Source organism: Mesocricetus auratus, unplaced genomic scaffold (assembly GCF_017639785.1).
Source record: "Mesocricetus auratus isolate SY011 unplaced genomic scaffold, BCM_Maur_2.0 Super-Scaffold_100007, whole genome shotgun sequence".
NCBI lineage: Eukaryota > Metazoa > Chordata > Mammalia > Rodentia > Cricetidae > Mesocricetus > Mesocricetus auratus.
The window spans coordinates 8,124,881-8,141,378 of NW_024429191.1; the positions used below are offsets into that span (position 1 = coordinate 8,124,881).

The following is a 16,498-nucleotide window of genomic DNA, read 5'->3' on the forward strand; positions in this document are numbered from 1 at the left end:
GAAGGTTTCCCATAGCAAGCTAGTTAAGAGGACATAGATGAAGCCACAGCTTCTGCAGGAGTCTAGAGAACTATGTACCCAGATCTGAAACCAGCTCTGATCCCTCCCACTTCAAAGTCCCTAAAAGACCCTAGTCAGACAGAACCCATGAACTGTATACCATGTGGACCACAGATGTACCCTGGAGGTGCTATGGGTCCACAGGGGATACTTACCAACCTTTCAGACAACAAAAAGTGTAAACCAGAACCCAGAGGATGTGAGAAAGACAGGCCTGGGTTGACGTCTACTCACTGCTGTGTGGTGTGGAGTAGGGTGAGAATTTGATGACCTAGGGTCTGATTAATGCTGGAAACTGCTGGTTCTTCATTTGTTTATGGTTCTTATTCTGAACTGAGAATATCTTGCCAATACAATGTCTGACAACATAGGAGAGGTAAGGGAGGTCTAATCCTCCCTGAGGCTGTCCTAGGCGTTGTTGCTGATCTGTTCATGACAAATTTGGGAGGGATGTAAAAAGATGAAGGCCAGTGGGGTGGGAAGATGCACTGGGAGGATATTAACTGCCCCAAAATTTGGGAAAGGAACTGAAGACCTCAGAATAAGTAACTGATAGGGGTGGAGGGCTTGGGGGGGGTAATAACTAGTTGGAGGGGGCAGCAATAGTTCAAACCATGAGCTTTCTACCTCTTACCTATGCCGTGTTTTCTGAATTCTTTCACTACTCCCAGACTTAGAATGTATGCAACTTGCGTATCCACAGGGAAGCTGGAGGCTAGAATATCTCCATCCTAAAGGCAAAGTCAGAGATAAAGTCAGGGCAACATGGAGTACACAAAGCAGAAGCCGCCTGGGTTCTGTGTCCACTCTCCATAGCCTGAGATGAACAGCCACAAGGTGGGAAGGGGCAGAACAGAGAGGACGAAGGACACACCCCTGACCTGCAGAAACAAAAGGATGTAGGCAGAATGCTGCTACCGTGGCAACACACCCACGAGGAGCTGCTCTTGCGGATGGTGGACTGGATGGGTACCTCACGCCAGAACCAACCAGTAGGTTAAGCATTACAATAGGTTAAGACAATGACTGGGAATGGGGATGTAGCTAAATAACAGAGTGCATGTTTGGCAAACACAAGGCCACTGGTCTGATCCCACTACAAAAGAAAAACAAAACAAAACAAAAATATGCTTGTGCAGAGTGGTCCCATATAGGCTGTCAACACAGTCACCATGATGTGAGACAGTTGACAAGTGAAAAGCCGCATCACATTTGTGTGTCGGGTGAGCAAGCATGTGCAACGTGTCTGTGTGGAGGTCAGAGGACAACTTTAAGGTTGGTTCTCTCCCTCCTCCATGTGGGTGTTGGGAACTCAGGTTTTTACTACTGAACCACATTACCAGTCCAAGTGAAAAGTTTTAAAGGTTTATAAAGAAAAACATGCTATCCCTGATGACCACGAAAAGCAGGGACAGCTATTTATCTGCTCTGCTGCCCATGCTGGGCAGAGTGGTACACTGTGTTGCAATATAGCATGGAACTCCATGAATATCTCTTGTTATGGACACAAATGCCTCATGAATCATACTTAGACCATGAGTTCCTCATGTTATGTTATTCCAACCTCTTAATAACAAGAAATACCTGCCATTTGTAAGGGTTTCTCTTCCAAGAAAGGATACTGGCAACTGGGCTTTTCTGCTTCCCATTTACTAAGTAGCTCCCACATGTTAGGCATGCGCTGGGCCAGGCCCTGCTCCCGAACCCTCCTTAGCACTCCATACTACAGACACAGCAAACTTAGGGAGGGGATAAACTCACTGTTCTAGTTAACAGAAGCTCCCAGGCTAATGATGCTAGCCAAAAGAAGGGCCCCCAAGTCTGTGGAAAGGGTAAGCATAGTTAATGTGCATGGTGGAAGTGGACAGTCACTGAGAAAAAGCCCCAAGCAGAGATCACAAAGAAACAAGGTCTGGGCAAGTGAAACAGTATCCAAGGGCTACTGGCCCTGCTTTCTCTCTATCTTAGCAATGAACAGTGGGAGACAGTGGCTCAGGAGTAAGCTAGGCTGGACAAAACAAACAACCAACTATGTGCCAAGATATACTTATGTGTGAAATGGGGCAACCTTTAGTAGCCTGGGTTTTTAGAGGACATGTTTCTTCTTCTTCCACTAGGAATGGGACTCAGGGCCTCCTGAATATTAGGCAAGCACTCTGCTATTGAGCTGCAGTACCAATCTCATCTCCTGCACTTTTAAAGAAACAACCTCAAGCAAGCTGGGTGTGGGGTGCACACCTTGGACTCCAGCACTTGAGAGTCAGAGTCAGGAGGATCTGAGTTTCAGGCCAACTAGTACACATGAAACCCTGCCTCCAGATGGATGGATGAATGGATGGATAATAAATAAATGGTAGGCAGGCAGGCAGGCGAAAAACAAGAAAAAATAACCTCAAGTCAAACACAATTCTTTGCTGGTTAATGGGATCCTCTCTCCTTAAGTAAATAATACTGCTTTATTGCCATGACCAAAATTACCAGGAGATGCCTAATGGAAGTCAACCACAACCATGGTTCATAGCTGTGGCCTTATAGTCTGCACTGAAAGCAGTCACCCAAATCCTTGAGAGGTCCATGACATTGGATAAAAAGAAATACATTTTCACTAATCCCTAACTGAAACCTAGTGCTTCCCTCCACAAATTACAGCAATATTGGTGCTTCTGTGACAATGCCAACAGGTATTTTCATGTCACATAGCAATGGGGCATATTCCTAACGTATCACTTCTGCTTGTTCTTATTTCAAAATGGCCATCTTTATTAAGTTCACTAGTATACTGGTTCTATTCATTATTCATCTTATTTCATGAACAAAAGTACATGCCACTGGGGCTGGAGAAATAGCTCAGCAGTTAAGAACATGTATTGTTCTTGCAGATGACCTGAGTTTAGTAGTGGGCAGCTCACAACCACCAGTGATTCTAGCTGGTGGGAGGGGGGTGGCGGGGGGAGGGATCTTCTTTGGTCTTTGTGAGTACATTAATAATGATAATAGTTAAACCAACGAGATATGAGTGTTGTTCGCTGCTGATTCCTCAGGTCACAAGCTGCTGAGACACAGCCAGAGCTGGCAATGTGACCCATTGCAACATCCCTTTTCAGCTGCCACAAAGGCCAGGCCATTGCGGCACAGACATACCTCTTTATGTATTTTGGTCCTATTCTTTATTTCAGCTACTATCATTCCCACGATAGCACCTCTGTAGGTTGCAGCAAGAGAGAAGAACTTCTTGTTGGATGTGATATCATGATACCATGAGTCTGGGTACCTGAGGGAGAGAGCACACTCCAGTGAGTCACAGGGACCCTGGGCTGCCCTGCCTATCACTTAACAGTCTCTAGGAGTCCCACAGCTGTCTTCTCAAAGTAGACATCTGTCCACATGGAAATTCTTTATGTAAGAGATGTCTTTTTTATATAAAACATCCATTTTTAATGTAAGAGAGAGAAACCTCCAATGAAACTGTCTCCCTAGATAGTTCCTAGAGGGACAGCACAAGGCAGCCTGCTCCTCAGTGTGAGCTGAGACCCTAGGCCCGCAGTGACCCACGGACACTTGGGTGGCCTATGAAGAATTCTGAGAGGTCTGGTGAGACGGCTCAGCAGGTGCAGGTGCAGGTGCAGGTGCAGGTGCTTGCAGGAAACTTGAGTTCCACGAGGTGGAAGAGAGAATGGACTACTGCAAATAGTCCTCTGTGAGACTTTTCAGCACCGAAGAAGTGATTCAAGGAAGAGCCAAAGTTCATGAGTATGTAGAACAGTTTACAATATCTTTCTAGACATGGGTGGGGACATGACTCATGGCTAAGGGATAGGAGAGGCTAACAGCCAGGTACTTGAGGAGTGTACAGGTACAACTCAGTGTGAATCTTTACAACCCCAGACAGGCCTCAGCAGGGACTCATTGCTATAATGGCACTCTTATTTCCTGGAATTACTTTCAGTAGTGGGATGGCTAAATTGAAGGATAGTTTATGTTTTATCTTATAAGGCACTATTAACCCACATTGCTAAGAAGTTGGCAATGCATATTTCAACAGAGATGTATGACAGGGGGAATACGCCCCTACTTATCTGCTGTCATGGCGTAGCAAGTGTAAGGCAAGTATAAGGCGAGGAGTCACAAAATACCAATGACTTAGAGGACCACACTGAGCTTTAACGTTTCAAAATACCAATGACTTAGAGGACCACACTGAGCTTTAACGTTTCAAAATACCAATGACTTAGAGAACCACACTGAGCTTTACTGCTTCAAAATACCAATGACTTAGAGAACCACACTGAGCTTTAACGTTTCAAAATACCAATGACTTAGAGAACCACACTGAGCTTTAATGTTTCAAAATTTGTGTCGGTTTTTCTCACTGAAAAACTGTTTTGCATATCATACAATAATCAAGAAATAAAACAAGTAAAAACACAGGAACCCACAGGTAATCCACTCTACTGAAAGTACTTAACTTAGTAGTACGTGGGGGCTCAGTAAATGACCCCCCGCAGAACAGGTCTACAGGTGAACTCAGGCCTCCTGCCTCTTGTTTCTCATTCTCTCCCCTAAGGTAAGTCAATCTGATTTTTTGTGCAAGAGGTAGCCATGAAGAAATTCTTTGTCCTATCTTGTCTGATAGTAGGTCTAATATTACTATTAATCTGATTTTCACTTGATTAGATTGAGAAGTGCCCATGAGATTAGTACAGCACATTTCTGAGTGTGTCTGTCTGTGGTGGGCCTGGTTGGGAGAAGCAGGTCACTGAGGGCATGGCTACAGGGGCAATAGCTTGCTGGTGGCCTCTGTTACTACTCTTCTTTACCCCCTGTCCACTGTAGCCCCCAACCTCTGAAACTGTGTGGAAAATAAGCCTTGTCAGCCTTAAGGTGTTTCTGTCGGGAATTTTGGTGACAGCAATGATAAAACTAACACATTCTTGTTCCAGGAGGGTCCTAGCCTATACGCAAAGAAAGACTGCTACAGAGAGTCCTCACTGTGCTCTCCACCTTTAATCTATTTGGTGTAGATGATACTCTTTGTCTAATAATCTCTATATGACAGTCCACGCTTCATTGAACCTAAGCACAGAAATGGAGAACTCGTCTTTGGGTCCTTACTATAAAGGTCAAATAAATGTGTTACCTCTTCCCCTGCTAACATGCATGTCTTGTTAAAGTGCTGGCCATGATTGTCATAAGGGCAGGATCATTTTCCTTCCTCCACAGTATATGGAGGTTTCTATCCTAGGCATATTTTTAAATGAAAGAGGAATGTAGTATGCATTTGTTCTCTGGTCTGCTTTCACTTCATTTGGTAAAACAAAGAGGAAGGAAGGGAAGGAATTTTGTCAAAAAATACACTACTTTAACAGATTTTGTTCCTGGACGACTAACCTTTTTAAACAGAGGATGTTTCCCACACAGCCCTCCTTGGCTTAAAACGTACTGGTTTCCACTTATTGAATCTAGTATTCCAGGCATGTCACCATACCAGCAACACTGCATTTTTACATATACATATCCTAATGTATCTAACCCATTCCTTACACTGAAGTTGGTCCTAAATTTCCTGGTTACATGCAGCACTGGACATCTTTGTGAGTTACATTTCTCACAGGACCTTTTAAAGAAGGTGAGTAGGCCCAATGTGGAGGCCCGAGGTCCACTGCCTAGATGGCCAACTTCAGATAGCAACTATGAACCATTATGCTCCTGCCAGACCCATTGCTGCCTCTTTCAGTCTCAGGAACCACAGATCTGTGCATCCCAGTCACTGGGAACACAGCGTCCAACACTCACTCAATGGGGAACCAGTCGCCACACAGGTGCTTCACAGTGTCTATGTCATCGTGGCAGAGGAGGCGCAGGCTGACCTCGCTGAGAGCACTGGAAGGCACCACCTCTGTCATTCACACCTGCGGGGAGAGGAGACAGCATCACCTGGAGGCTTTCTTACCTGTGCCTTCGCTAAACTAACCCAGGAGGTGGGTGAGATAGGAGGTTGCTAAGAGCGTCCCATGATGGAGAGAATGTTCTGTGTGATTGCCTCCACTCTGCAGATGAAGAAGAGCTGTTTGCCTCTGATCCATGTCTCTCTCCTCTCCGCTTGAGCTGCACCCCGGCTTCAGTTTTCCCCCAGAGTGACCGCAGCTCCTGCCTGGCTGGTTTTTTTAATCTCTTAACTGCTTCCCTTCACCTGGAGGAAGCAAATGATTTTAACAAGTCTGACTCTGGCTCAGTGTCAAAGACAACATGGGCTTAGGCAACTCCTTTCAGCAGTCTGGTGGATGGAACCCAGCAAACAATCAAATATTAGGGCAAATGGCACTGTCTTCACTACCAGAAAGGCACAGAACTGCTTTTCCTCCATGTCTAGTAATAGAAACTTTCAGACATGGGGGGTAACCAGCTTTGCAGGGTGGGGGAGCAGGGGCTACTGAGGATCTCACCCAAGGCTACACTGCCAGCCCTGTCTTAGTGTGACACAAGATCTCTCTATGTTGTCCAGGCTAGTCTGGAACCCACTCTGTGGCCTAGGCCCAGGGAAATCAAGTGCTAAACTCTACCAAAAGGGGAAACAGCCACTCTTTTAAGTTGGAAGTAGGTAATTCAAAAGAAAAGGAAGACACATTTATCCTATTTTTTTTGCGGGGGGAGGGGGAGATTGTGTAGCTAATCTCCCATGGCTGGGTCGAAGGACTTTACAGAATGACCAGGTGAAAGCAGAAATGCTGACAGACTCAGGGTCACCTTTGTGGAATCTCAAAAGGAAATCTCCAGTAAAACTCCTCAGAGTGTGAGGCCACAGGCGAGGGCTTCAGGGGCAGGTACAAGGCACAAACACAAACAAGCACTTGGCACTCAGGAATCAGTATGCACAAACAAGGAGAGACCCCAATCCACGGTCAGTCTCTCCAGTGTTCTGTGCCTCTGGCTATGACCAGCGGGACACTACCCAAGCCTTTGGGAGTTCTCTTGAAAACTGCTAGGCCTGAACCTAGCCACAGCCTTCAGACCCAACCCACTGGTTGCAGTGGGTGCTGGACAAACAGCAATAAGGGACGCGACATCCAAATGACAGACACTTAACGTTTCCCATCAGATCTCTTCTAAAGGCCTATCACATCAAAGATACAGAAGTTAATGAAAGAAAGAAAATGAAAAGACACAAAGACATCTAGAATCAAATGTAATGCCCAAACCTGTACCATGAAAAAGAACATCAAAACATTTAGTGAATCTTAAACACAGATTGGCTGGTAGATGGAAGGCATTAAGAAACAAGTGTTAATTTTCTTAATGAGGTAGAGGTCCCACAGGACAAGGCCTTCTTTCTTGCTGAAACATTTTGGAGCAAGGTATCCTGGTTTCTACTTGAAATGGTTTAGGTTTTTTGGTTTTGTTGTTTGTTTGTTTGTTTTGTTCTTTTAAGTGTGCTGGAATCACAACATTCCTGAGTCAACCCTGAGATCCCTGGGCCGCAAGGCAGCTCTGTGCTTCAACTTCTCAGCCATGTCTTCGGGAAGAGTCTAAAACCTTCCCAGAGTCATGGGAAACTTCTACAAGATTGACCCCACATATTTGTCTGTGGGCTAGGCACGCTCCTCTGACATTTGTCAATAGCATCTTTCCCGCAAATTCCTCCAACAGGCTATAAACACGTGTGTCACCTCCCTCACCTTACGAACATGTGCTGTGACGCATCCCCATACATCTGCTGCCTCCTGTTTTCCTCCAACAGCCCCTCCTACTCACCATGCCCAGTTTCTCCCTTGCTTGTAAGAATACTGTCTGCTGCCTCTTTTCCTCAGGAACCCTCTCACATTTGCGCTGCTCCCGCTCAGTCCAGCACTTCCGCAGACCCTCATCTCTCTTCATTTTACAGCAGAGGCAAGCAGTCACGTCACAGCCTTCCCTCATCAAAGCATGAAGCACATTACTCAAAGTTCCCCCACGTGCACGGCAGGAGGCGTGGGCCCAAAGGGTCCCTGTGATATTCCACACACAAGGCTTACTGATTTGAAAAAATGAAATTTAAGCTACTTCCTTTAGGAAAGATGGGGAAGAAAAAGAAACTCACACTAGTGATAGATACAGGACATGGTCTGGTACAGTTAGCATTATGGGTGCAGGGCCTGAAGTGGATGATGAAGGAAGCAACACACTATTCCCAGCTCGCTTGTTCAAATGAGCAGCTGCCTGTGGGTGAGACGGCGTCTCCATAGCTGCCTGTGATGCTTCCAAAACTGCAGAGTGGGAAAATGAATAATTTTCAGAGTGACAAGAAACAAACACCCACCTCTCTATTTCCAAACAGCATCCCTCTTAAAACCCAAACCCTCATGCTCTGAAGGGATGCACACTAACCCTAATCATGGCACTTAGGAGATGAAGACAGGAGAAGCAGGTGTTCAGAATCATCCATGGCTTGGGGGAGTTTGAGGCCAGTGTGGAATACACGGTTTCAGATATGCTTGTGCATATCTGTGACCCAGGCCTAGATAACTCAGGCAGTGTAATTGAGTTTGAGACAGTGCCAACCAGCCCCTGCCCCTCCCCCAATCCACACAGATCTAGTTTGCATATTTGGCCACACGTTCATTACATCTCATGTAAAAATAGTATCAGATGGTGAGGTCCAGAGTCCAGACCCAATCTTTTACCACTGAGTTAAAAATTCTCTGCATTTCAAACTAAAAACCTATCTAATCATTAATTTATCAAATTTGTAAGACAAAGTCAGGCTTTTCTCAGGAGTTCAGAAACTGTTGGCTGCACAGAGGAGCGTGGCACATTGGGGTCCCATTTACTATAAACTACAGCGTGTAGAGGAATCCCATGACAAAAAAGTACAGTAGTCAATGTAGTTGGGGAGGGATACCACTTCTTCCTCCAACCATAGAGACCACAAAGGAAACAGTGGAAACCCTTCCCTAGTATCCTCCCCAGAAGTGTACCAAGTTCTAGTATAGGCATTAGATAAGGCATCTAAATGGTGTCTATCTGTTTGGCTAGTTGGCAGCTCTTTTCATGTTCAACATCAGGTTGGAAGAGCAGGGACACAGATGGAAAAGAGAACACAAGACAGAGGTCAGAAGAGACCAAACCCTATGACCGTATCACTGAAGAGCTCTGGGTTAGTCTCCTGTCTCAGTTTGCTTTCTTTTGCTATGATCAACCATTCTGACCAAATGCTGTCCGGAAAGGACAAGGCTTATTTGGCTGACACATTCTGGTGACAGTCCATGACTGAGGGAAGCCAAGGCAGGAGTGGAAGACAGGAACCTGGGAGCAGGAACTAGAGATCATGGAGGGATGCTGCTTACTGGCTAGACCTTCACGGTGTGCTCATGTTTTCTTATACAACATGGACCACCTACCGGTGTGTGGTGCCACTCCCAGTAAGCTGGGTCCTCCAACACCAAGCCATTAATCAAGAAAAAGCCCTACAGATTTGCCTACAGACAATCTGATGGAGGCATCTACCTCAGTTTAAGGGAGAAATCACCCTCCCTGCAGCAGGCTAGCCCCCTGCCTCAGTAATCTTTCCATCTCTAATGGGGGTTGTTTTTAAAGTGTTTTCTCTCTCCTCTGTTGTTTCCATCCACGTTCCTCCAGAATAAAACAAATATATGACAGTGTTAAATTTTGTATAAATAACCACCTGATCACAAAGGGCGATGGTGGCACATGTCTTTAGTCCCATTGTGAGTTCGAGGTCAGCCTGGTCTACACAGCGAGTGCCTGGACAGGATCCAAAGCTACAGAGAAACCCTGTCTCGAAAAACCAAAAACCAAACCAAACCTACCTGATCATGAAGTCAACTTATTTTGCATTCAGAATCAAACCCAGGCTTCAAGCGCCCTAGGTACTCACTCACCACCAAGCAGAAGTAGCAGCAGATCTTAAAGGATCATCATGCCCTGTCTGAATTTTCCTCAACAATCATGACAGATGTTTTTGTTCTCTACTCCTCACTTTCATATTATTTGAGCCTTTTTCAATGAGCTTGGGTTATTTTGTTATAAAAAAAACCTCAAAGACTTTTAGATATAGTGTGAAAATTCTGAACATGTTTGTATTAAAATAATCTCATGGGTTGTTTTAATTAATGACAAGGAAACCTTATAGTGTCTTCAAATTATGAGTAGAATTAAGACCTACTAAGTGCTGCAGACAAGGAGCTACCTTTTAAAGTCTTTTTCAAGACATCTGTGCACTGATGCTGGAAATAACTGTTCTAAACACAGAATAAAGCAAGGAGGCACTTGGAGGTGGACTGACTGCTGAGTAGCCTTGCAAAAAACATCTTAAAGGGCTACTGTGTAAACAACAAAGAGCTGGGGTGGTGGTGGTGCATGCCTTTAATCCCAGCACTCAGAAGGCAGAGGCAGGGGATCTCTGTGGGGACACCAGACCTTGAGCAGAAACCCACTTCCCCTTCGACCTGGGAGCAGGCAGCTGTGAGATAATGTTTACTGAAAACAATTCAGTGCTATAAAGCTCTTGATAGGGCTCAGATAAGGGCTCGCTCACTGAAAAACCATGACTTTGACACCCTCTATGGCTAGATGCCTCTTCCTGTTCCCCTGCTGTGTCTCCCTGATTCTGGGGCCGGGAGATTAAACCACCAGCCAGGAGGGTGAGAAGTCTGGAAAGAATTGTATGTAGATGGATGGCAGAAGTCCTTAAAAAGGGGAAACATTTTTTCTTGGAGAGACTTCTCTCTCCTAAGTGGACTTGGGGTCTCCTCCTGAGCTGACTGGGGAAGCATAAAGTTTTCTTAAAGCAACCGACCGGTCTCTGTGTCATCTATCCCGACCACCTCGCTACATTCTCGGATGCAGGCTGCACAGCAGGTGCGACAGATCTCTGTGAGTTTGAGACCAGCATGGTCTACAAGAGCTAGTTCCAGGAGCCTCCAAAGCCACAGAGAAACCCTGTCTCGAAAAAAAACAAAAACAAGCAAACAAACAAACAAAACAACAAAGAATGAACACTAGTGCTTATACAAAATCCAAAATTAAAAGCTTTAACAAGTTATAAGGTTGCCATTTCACAAAAGGCTTTTAAAAAATCTCTCTTGCCAGGTGGTGGTGGCACATGCCTTTAGTACCAGCACTCAGGAGGCAGAGGCAGGCGGATTTCTGTAAATTCCAGGCCAGCCTAGTCTACAAACTACACAGAGAAACCCTATCTCAAAAAATCAAAACAAAAACCCCTCCTATTTTTAGAAGGTGAGGGATGCTCTTAAACTACATGTGAAAATGCATGAGTTGCAGATGTAGTACACCGGTAAAGCATTTGCCTAGTGTGCACAAGGCCCTGGATTCAATCCTTACCACTGCAAAAGAAAATAAGTGCAGGGGCTGCAGAGTTGGCTCAGTGGTTAGGAGCACTGTCTGGTCTTCCAGAGAACCCAGGTTCAGTTCCCAGCATCCCCACATTGACTCACAACCATCCTTACGTAAGTCCATTTCTAGGGGTTTTGAATGTCCTCTTTTGACTTCTGCTGGCGCGCGTGCATACGTGCACACACACACGCGATAAATATATATATATATATATATATATATTTTTTTTTTTTTTTTTTTGGTTTTTCAAGACAGGGTTTCTCTGTATTGTTTTGGAGCCTGTCCTGGAACTAGGTCAGTAGACCAGGCTGGTCTCAAACTCAGAGAGCTGCTTGCCTCTGCCTCCCAAGTGCTGGGATTAAAGGTGTGCACCACCAACGCCTGGTGATAAATATTTTTTTAAGAAAAGAAAAAAAAGTACAACAGAAGGCAGAAATTAAAATCCTGTGTTCATCCCACCCCCATACAACTGTCACTAGTTTCTTTCAGGTCCTACAAGAGGAATGGTTTTCCATAAGGAGAGCGCTTGCCTGGCAAGCCACTGCTAGGCTGTGTATGTGCCCATACTCTGTTCACTTGCTAGGCAGTGCTTTGTACACACGTCAGAGAAAGGCTAAAAGAAGAGGCCAGACGACAAGTCAAGTAACCTGAAACTCAGGGCAGAAAAGCAGCAGCAAATGTCTGGCCCAGAGAAGTGCTGGATATCAGAACACAGGGGTGAGCTTCTTAGGAACAGGCTACAACTGCAGTTTCAGAGACAGAAATTCGAGTAGCACTCCACATTTAGTTTATTTATTTTTTGAGACAGGGTTTCTCTGTGTAACAGCCTTGGCTGTCCTGGAACTCACTCTGTAGCCTAGACTGGCCTCAGTCAGACTCAGATCCACCCGCCTATGCCTCCTGAGTGCTGGGATTAAAGGAGTGCGCCACCACCACCTGGCTTCCATAGCACTTTCTGAACACCACAGGAATGACAGAAACCCCATGATATTAACATATTTTCCAGAAAAGAACCCTTTCAGTACTTAAGGAAAAAACACTCACCTATTTCCAAATCTTTGTGCCCAAATCAAGCCCATTTCAGGAACAAATGGGAAAAGTCTTTTTGAGTCAGTCTTGCTAGCAGCCTGTACTGTTAGCACAGGTTGGCATCAAACTCTTGAAAAGGATTTGCTTTTATTTTAGGTTTGCCATCAAGTATGTTTGTGTACTCTTGAGGGTGCCTGCTGTCTGAAGCCAGAAAAGGGCACTGGACCCCCTGGAGCTGGAGTCACAGATGACTGTGTGGTCTGCCATGTGAGTGTTTGGAATTCAAATCCAAAGGGGTCCTCTGCAAGAAGAGCAAGCACTCGCAACTACTGAGCTGTTTCTCCAACCCCCACCCCCGGGTCAAACTCTTGATCCTCCAGCCTCAGCCTGACCTCACCGGGGCTGGGATTACAGACATGGGCCATCACACCAGCTTTGTTTTATTTATTTTAAAGATTTGTTTATTATTGTGTGTATACCTACATGTATTAATGCACACTATATGGGTACTCAGTGCCCACAGAAGCCAAAAGAGGGTGGGCAGCAGGTCACCTGGAGCTGGAGTTTTAGGAGGCTGTGAGCAGCCAAGTACGTTAGGAACCAAACCCACATCCTCTGAAACAAAAGCATTCTTAACTGTGAGCTATCTCTTCAGCCTTTTCATTTTGTTTTATTTTTTTGGTAACAATAATTACTCCACAAAAAACAAAGCTAGGAGCTTTTAAAACCAGTCTATTGTCCGTAATCCGTGCTTACTTGAAAACCCATATATCTCAGGCTGACAATCCTCCTGCTTCAACCTCCTGAACGTTGAGATTACAAGTCTGTGCCATTATGCCCTAAAAAGATCTTTTAAAACATCAGAGCACCTTCATCTTATGGAGACAAAGGCAACAAGAACTTTCCCACCATTTCTCTTTGCCTCTACTCTTAACCACCTTCTCTTCCTCGGAACTTTGCATCTGTATTTTAATATTTATTTCTAGCATCAGTGCCCAAAATGCCATGCTATTCCTAGGATGCTGGCTTTAAAAAACAGTATTAAGGCCGGGCAGTGGTGGCGCACACCTTGAATCCCAGCACTCGGGAGGCAGAGGCAGGCGGATCTCTTTGAGTTTGAGGTCAGCCTGGTCTACAGAGCAAGTTCCAGGACATACAGAGCTGTTACACAGAGAAAGCCTGTCTTGAAAAACCAAAATAAACAATAAAAATAAAAGGCAGTATACCAGTCTATTTTAGGACAAAATAGGTAGTCATCTACTTAGAAACTTAAAAAAAAAACCCCAACATTTGAAAATCTGTTGTAATGCCTACAATTGACCCCCCCCCCCCCCCACACACACAGTCTTTCAACCCCTTGGACAGGGTCTCTCTATGTAACCCTCACTGTCCTAGAACTCACTCTATAGACCAGGCTGATCTTGAACTCACAGAGATCCACCTGCCTCTGCTCCTTGAATACTGGGATCCAGGCGTGTGCCACCACATGTGGCGGAACCTCACTTCATTTTTTAACCTTACATAATTTTGGGGGTGCTTCTTCTCCTGGCCAGGTGGACTCTGACTGAGGCAAGACATGGAAAGGAGTCTGAGCTGAAACACAGCACAAAGTTAACCTTCACTTGCCATCACTTTCCTGACTTCGTTAGTCTGAACCTTAACTCAGGGTTATGGTATGTCCCTGCCAACCTTGGGGCTGAAGCACTCCAGTTAATTAAAGTACTGCTTGGCATTACTTTAGATCCCAAACCACTTTCTGCAGGAAGCCCTGGTTGTCACCACATAAGCACTGAGCAACAAACCCCCTTAGTGCTCAAAAAGAAGAAATTCTTGTATATTTGTGTTTGTCATGTAAACATATGGGTCAGAAAACAGTATGAGCATCTGGGCTTCAGACAGATCCTCAACTGTCCTGCCTGCCAGCCTCCATCAGAGGCCATGTTAAGAATGATGTACAGGAATGGAAATCTGCCCTGACATTACCAAAGTTACTTAAAAATATTTGCTGAATCAAATTCTGTCTGAACTGGGCCTGAACTCAAGTTCTAAAGACTCCTGTCTCCATCTGTCTGTTTCCTGTGACTTCAATATGGGACTCATTATTCATCTGAACTACTACTTAGGGGGCCACAGCCATGTTGCACTAAGAGTTAAACTGAGGTTCCCATAGTCTCTAATCATTAGCTCCTCCCTGTGCTTCCTGTTCTTGGTTCAGGACTATCTTTAATCCCTCAGATCTGGCATCCAGAAATCATTTCCCATTCCTGTCAGAAGCATGTTGCTATGCAACTTGGACAAGTCAATCTAAAGATACTCTCCACACAGTGTGTGTGTATGGGTGAAATAAACAGTGACAAAGTCTCTTCAAGTTACAACTAAAAGAGGCTAAGGACAGGACACACAGACTTTAAAAACAAAATTTGTGTTTTAGGTTGGTCCTGGTGTACTGACGCCAGACTAGGCCTGATTTGGTGACAAGTTTTAACAATTTTCATAGAAACTCATCCAGGAAAGCCTGATGTGGAACCATCTAGGTCTGTGATTTGAAATTCTAGCAAACCACAACCTGTTGGAAGAGCCAATACATACATACCCCACTATCAAAGGGCATATGTGCTGTATACTTTCTTACTACATACATACATACACACACACACACACACACACACACACACACACACACACACACACACCCTAAAAGAGGGAGGTGAGAAGACTTATACTTACTGTCATGACTAGCCTATCACTTTGGAACGATAGCCGCTCAGATTCCTAATTGAGCAGTTCACTGCTGAGTGGATATGCTTGTGTGTGTGTGTGTGTACTTACTTGCTTTCTTTTTTTGTTTTTCCCAGATCCCCACCCCCTTCCCCCGATGTTTCAACTGGTAACACGGTCACAGGACTTCTAAAACTTTCCTCCATGTCACATGGCTATGTGGAATCAAGTATTTGCATAAATGATTTCTGAAGCAATATGACTTTGCCTGCTGGGTCAGACAAACATTAAAAGTGGTTTTATGTTTTCAGTACTTTGACAAAGGAAAACCTGTAACTGGCAACTTTCTCTTGATTAGCACTCCAGGCACTACAGTGAGCCACATTGTTAGGATGTTATTTTCTTTCAAGACCAAAGGGTGACAAGAATAACCCAAAAGTAGGCTCAAGGACTTGGCAGAGTTAACAGATCAATGAAGCAGCCAAAGTTTATGTTTATTGCAGCCTGCGCTCCCCAAGCCTTGGGTTTTGACACCAGCGGGGCAAGCAGGCATTTGCTGAAGATTCAGGAAAAGCAAGGAGTAACCCCTCCAAAACCCCGATCCAATTTTCCCAAAAGACAAACAGCACTGCCACAGACCCACTCTTCTCCTTGGCAAATGTTTCTTCCAATTCAGAAGAGACAAGCCAGAGTCGATTATGGAGGGTCAGCTTGGATAGTAAACAGAAATGGAAGGTTTCCATTTGCCGGAATACCAAAAGTACTACTGGAATGAAAAGACACAGAGGGATCCCAAGCCAGGGTCCTCGGCTTTCACGAGTGCAAGCAAGTTGGCAATTACTACCGGCGCAACAAGTCCCCAAAGAGAAGCAGGAGCTAGACGAGAAAACCAGACCCCTCACCTCCAGCAAACCCAGAGGATGCCGCCTTTCCATTTCCAATTCCTGCGGTTACTGGCTGAGGGTCCCCGGAAAGGCCAATTCCCGACGCCCCCTCCGTGCCCCTCGCTGCCGCCACGGAAACGACAGGACGCTAAGAAGCGCGGCCGCGCAGAGGTCTGTAGAAGGACGCGCTCTCGGGGGAACCCAGCCTCCCACGGCTGGTCAGTGCCCTCGGGGTCGCGATTGCGACCTCCCCACCGCCCCGACTTGCACCCGCCGAGGCCCGGGCTGCCTCACCTCGGACGGGAGCCGGCGGCAGCGGACGGCGTCGCGGGGCTCAGCGCATCCTGGGGGAGCCGGGAAGCCGGACGTGGAACTGCGGAGGCCCCCAGCGACGGGTTATGTAATCGGCAGGGGCCGCAGCCGGGACGGAGAAGGCGGCCCGCAGCACTTCCGCCTCT

The 16,498-nt window shown here is 45.7% G+C and overlaps 1 protein-coding gene across 9 annotated transcripts in view; it reads right to left on the reverse strand.

Moving 5' to 3' along the window:
* Naa60 (N-alpha-acetyltransferase 60, NatF catalytic subunit) overlaps window positions 1-16,498 on the reverse strand; it is a 30,532-nt gene that overhangs the window by 3,400 nt on the left and 10,634 nt on the right. For 2 of the 9 annotated variants that reach the window (XM_040748179.1, XM_040748180.1), the window contains exons 2-4: window positions 5,854-5,969; window positions 3,202-3,331; window positions 695-791 (exon numbers count right to left, since the gene is read on the reverse strand). In XM_040748179.1, the coding sequence (XP_040604113.1) occupies window positions 695-791; window positions 3,202-3,331; window positions 5,854-5,963 (337 nt within the window). In that variant the 5' untranslated portion in view covers window positions 5,964-5,969. Of the gene's footprint in view, window positions 1-694; window positions 792-3,201; window positions 3,332-5,853; window positions 5,970-6,010; window positions 6,251-7,809; window positions 7,989-8,134; window positions 8,301-16,058; window positions 16,304-16,334; window positions 16,496-16,498 lie in introns of those variants that run through there. The other 7 variants (XM_040748176.1, XM_040748174.1, XM_040748175.1 and 4 more) reach the window with 7 other exon arrangements.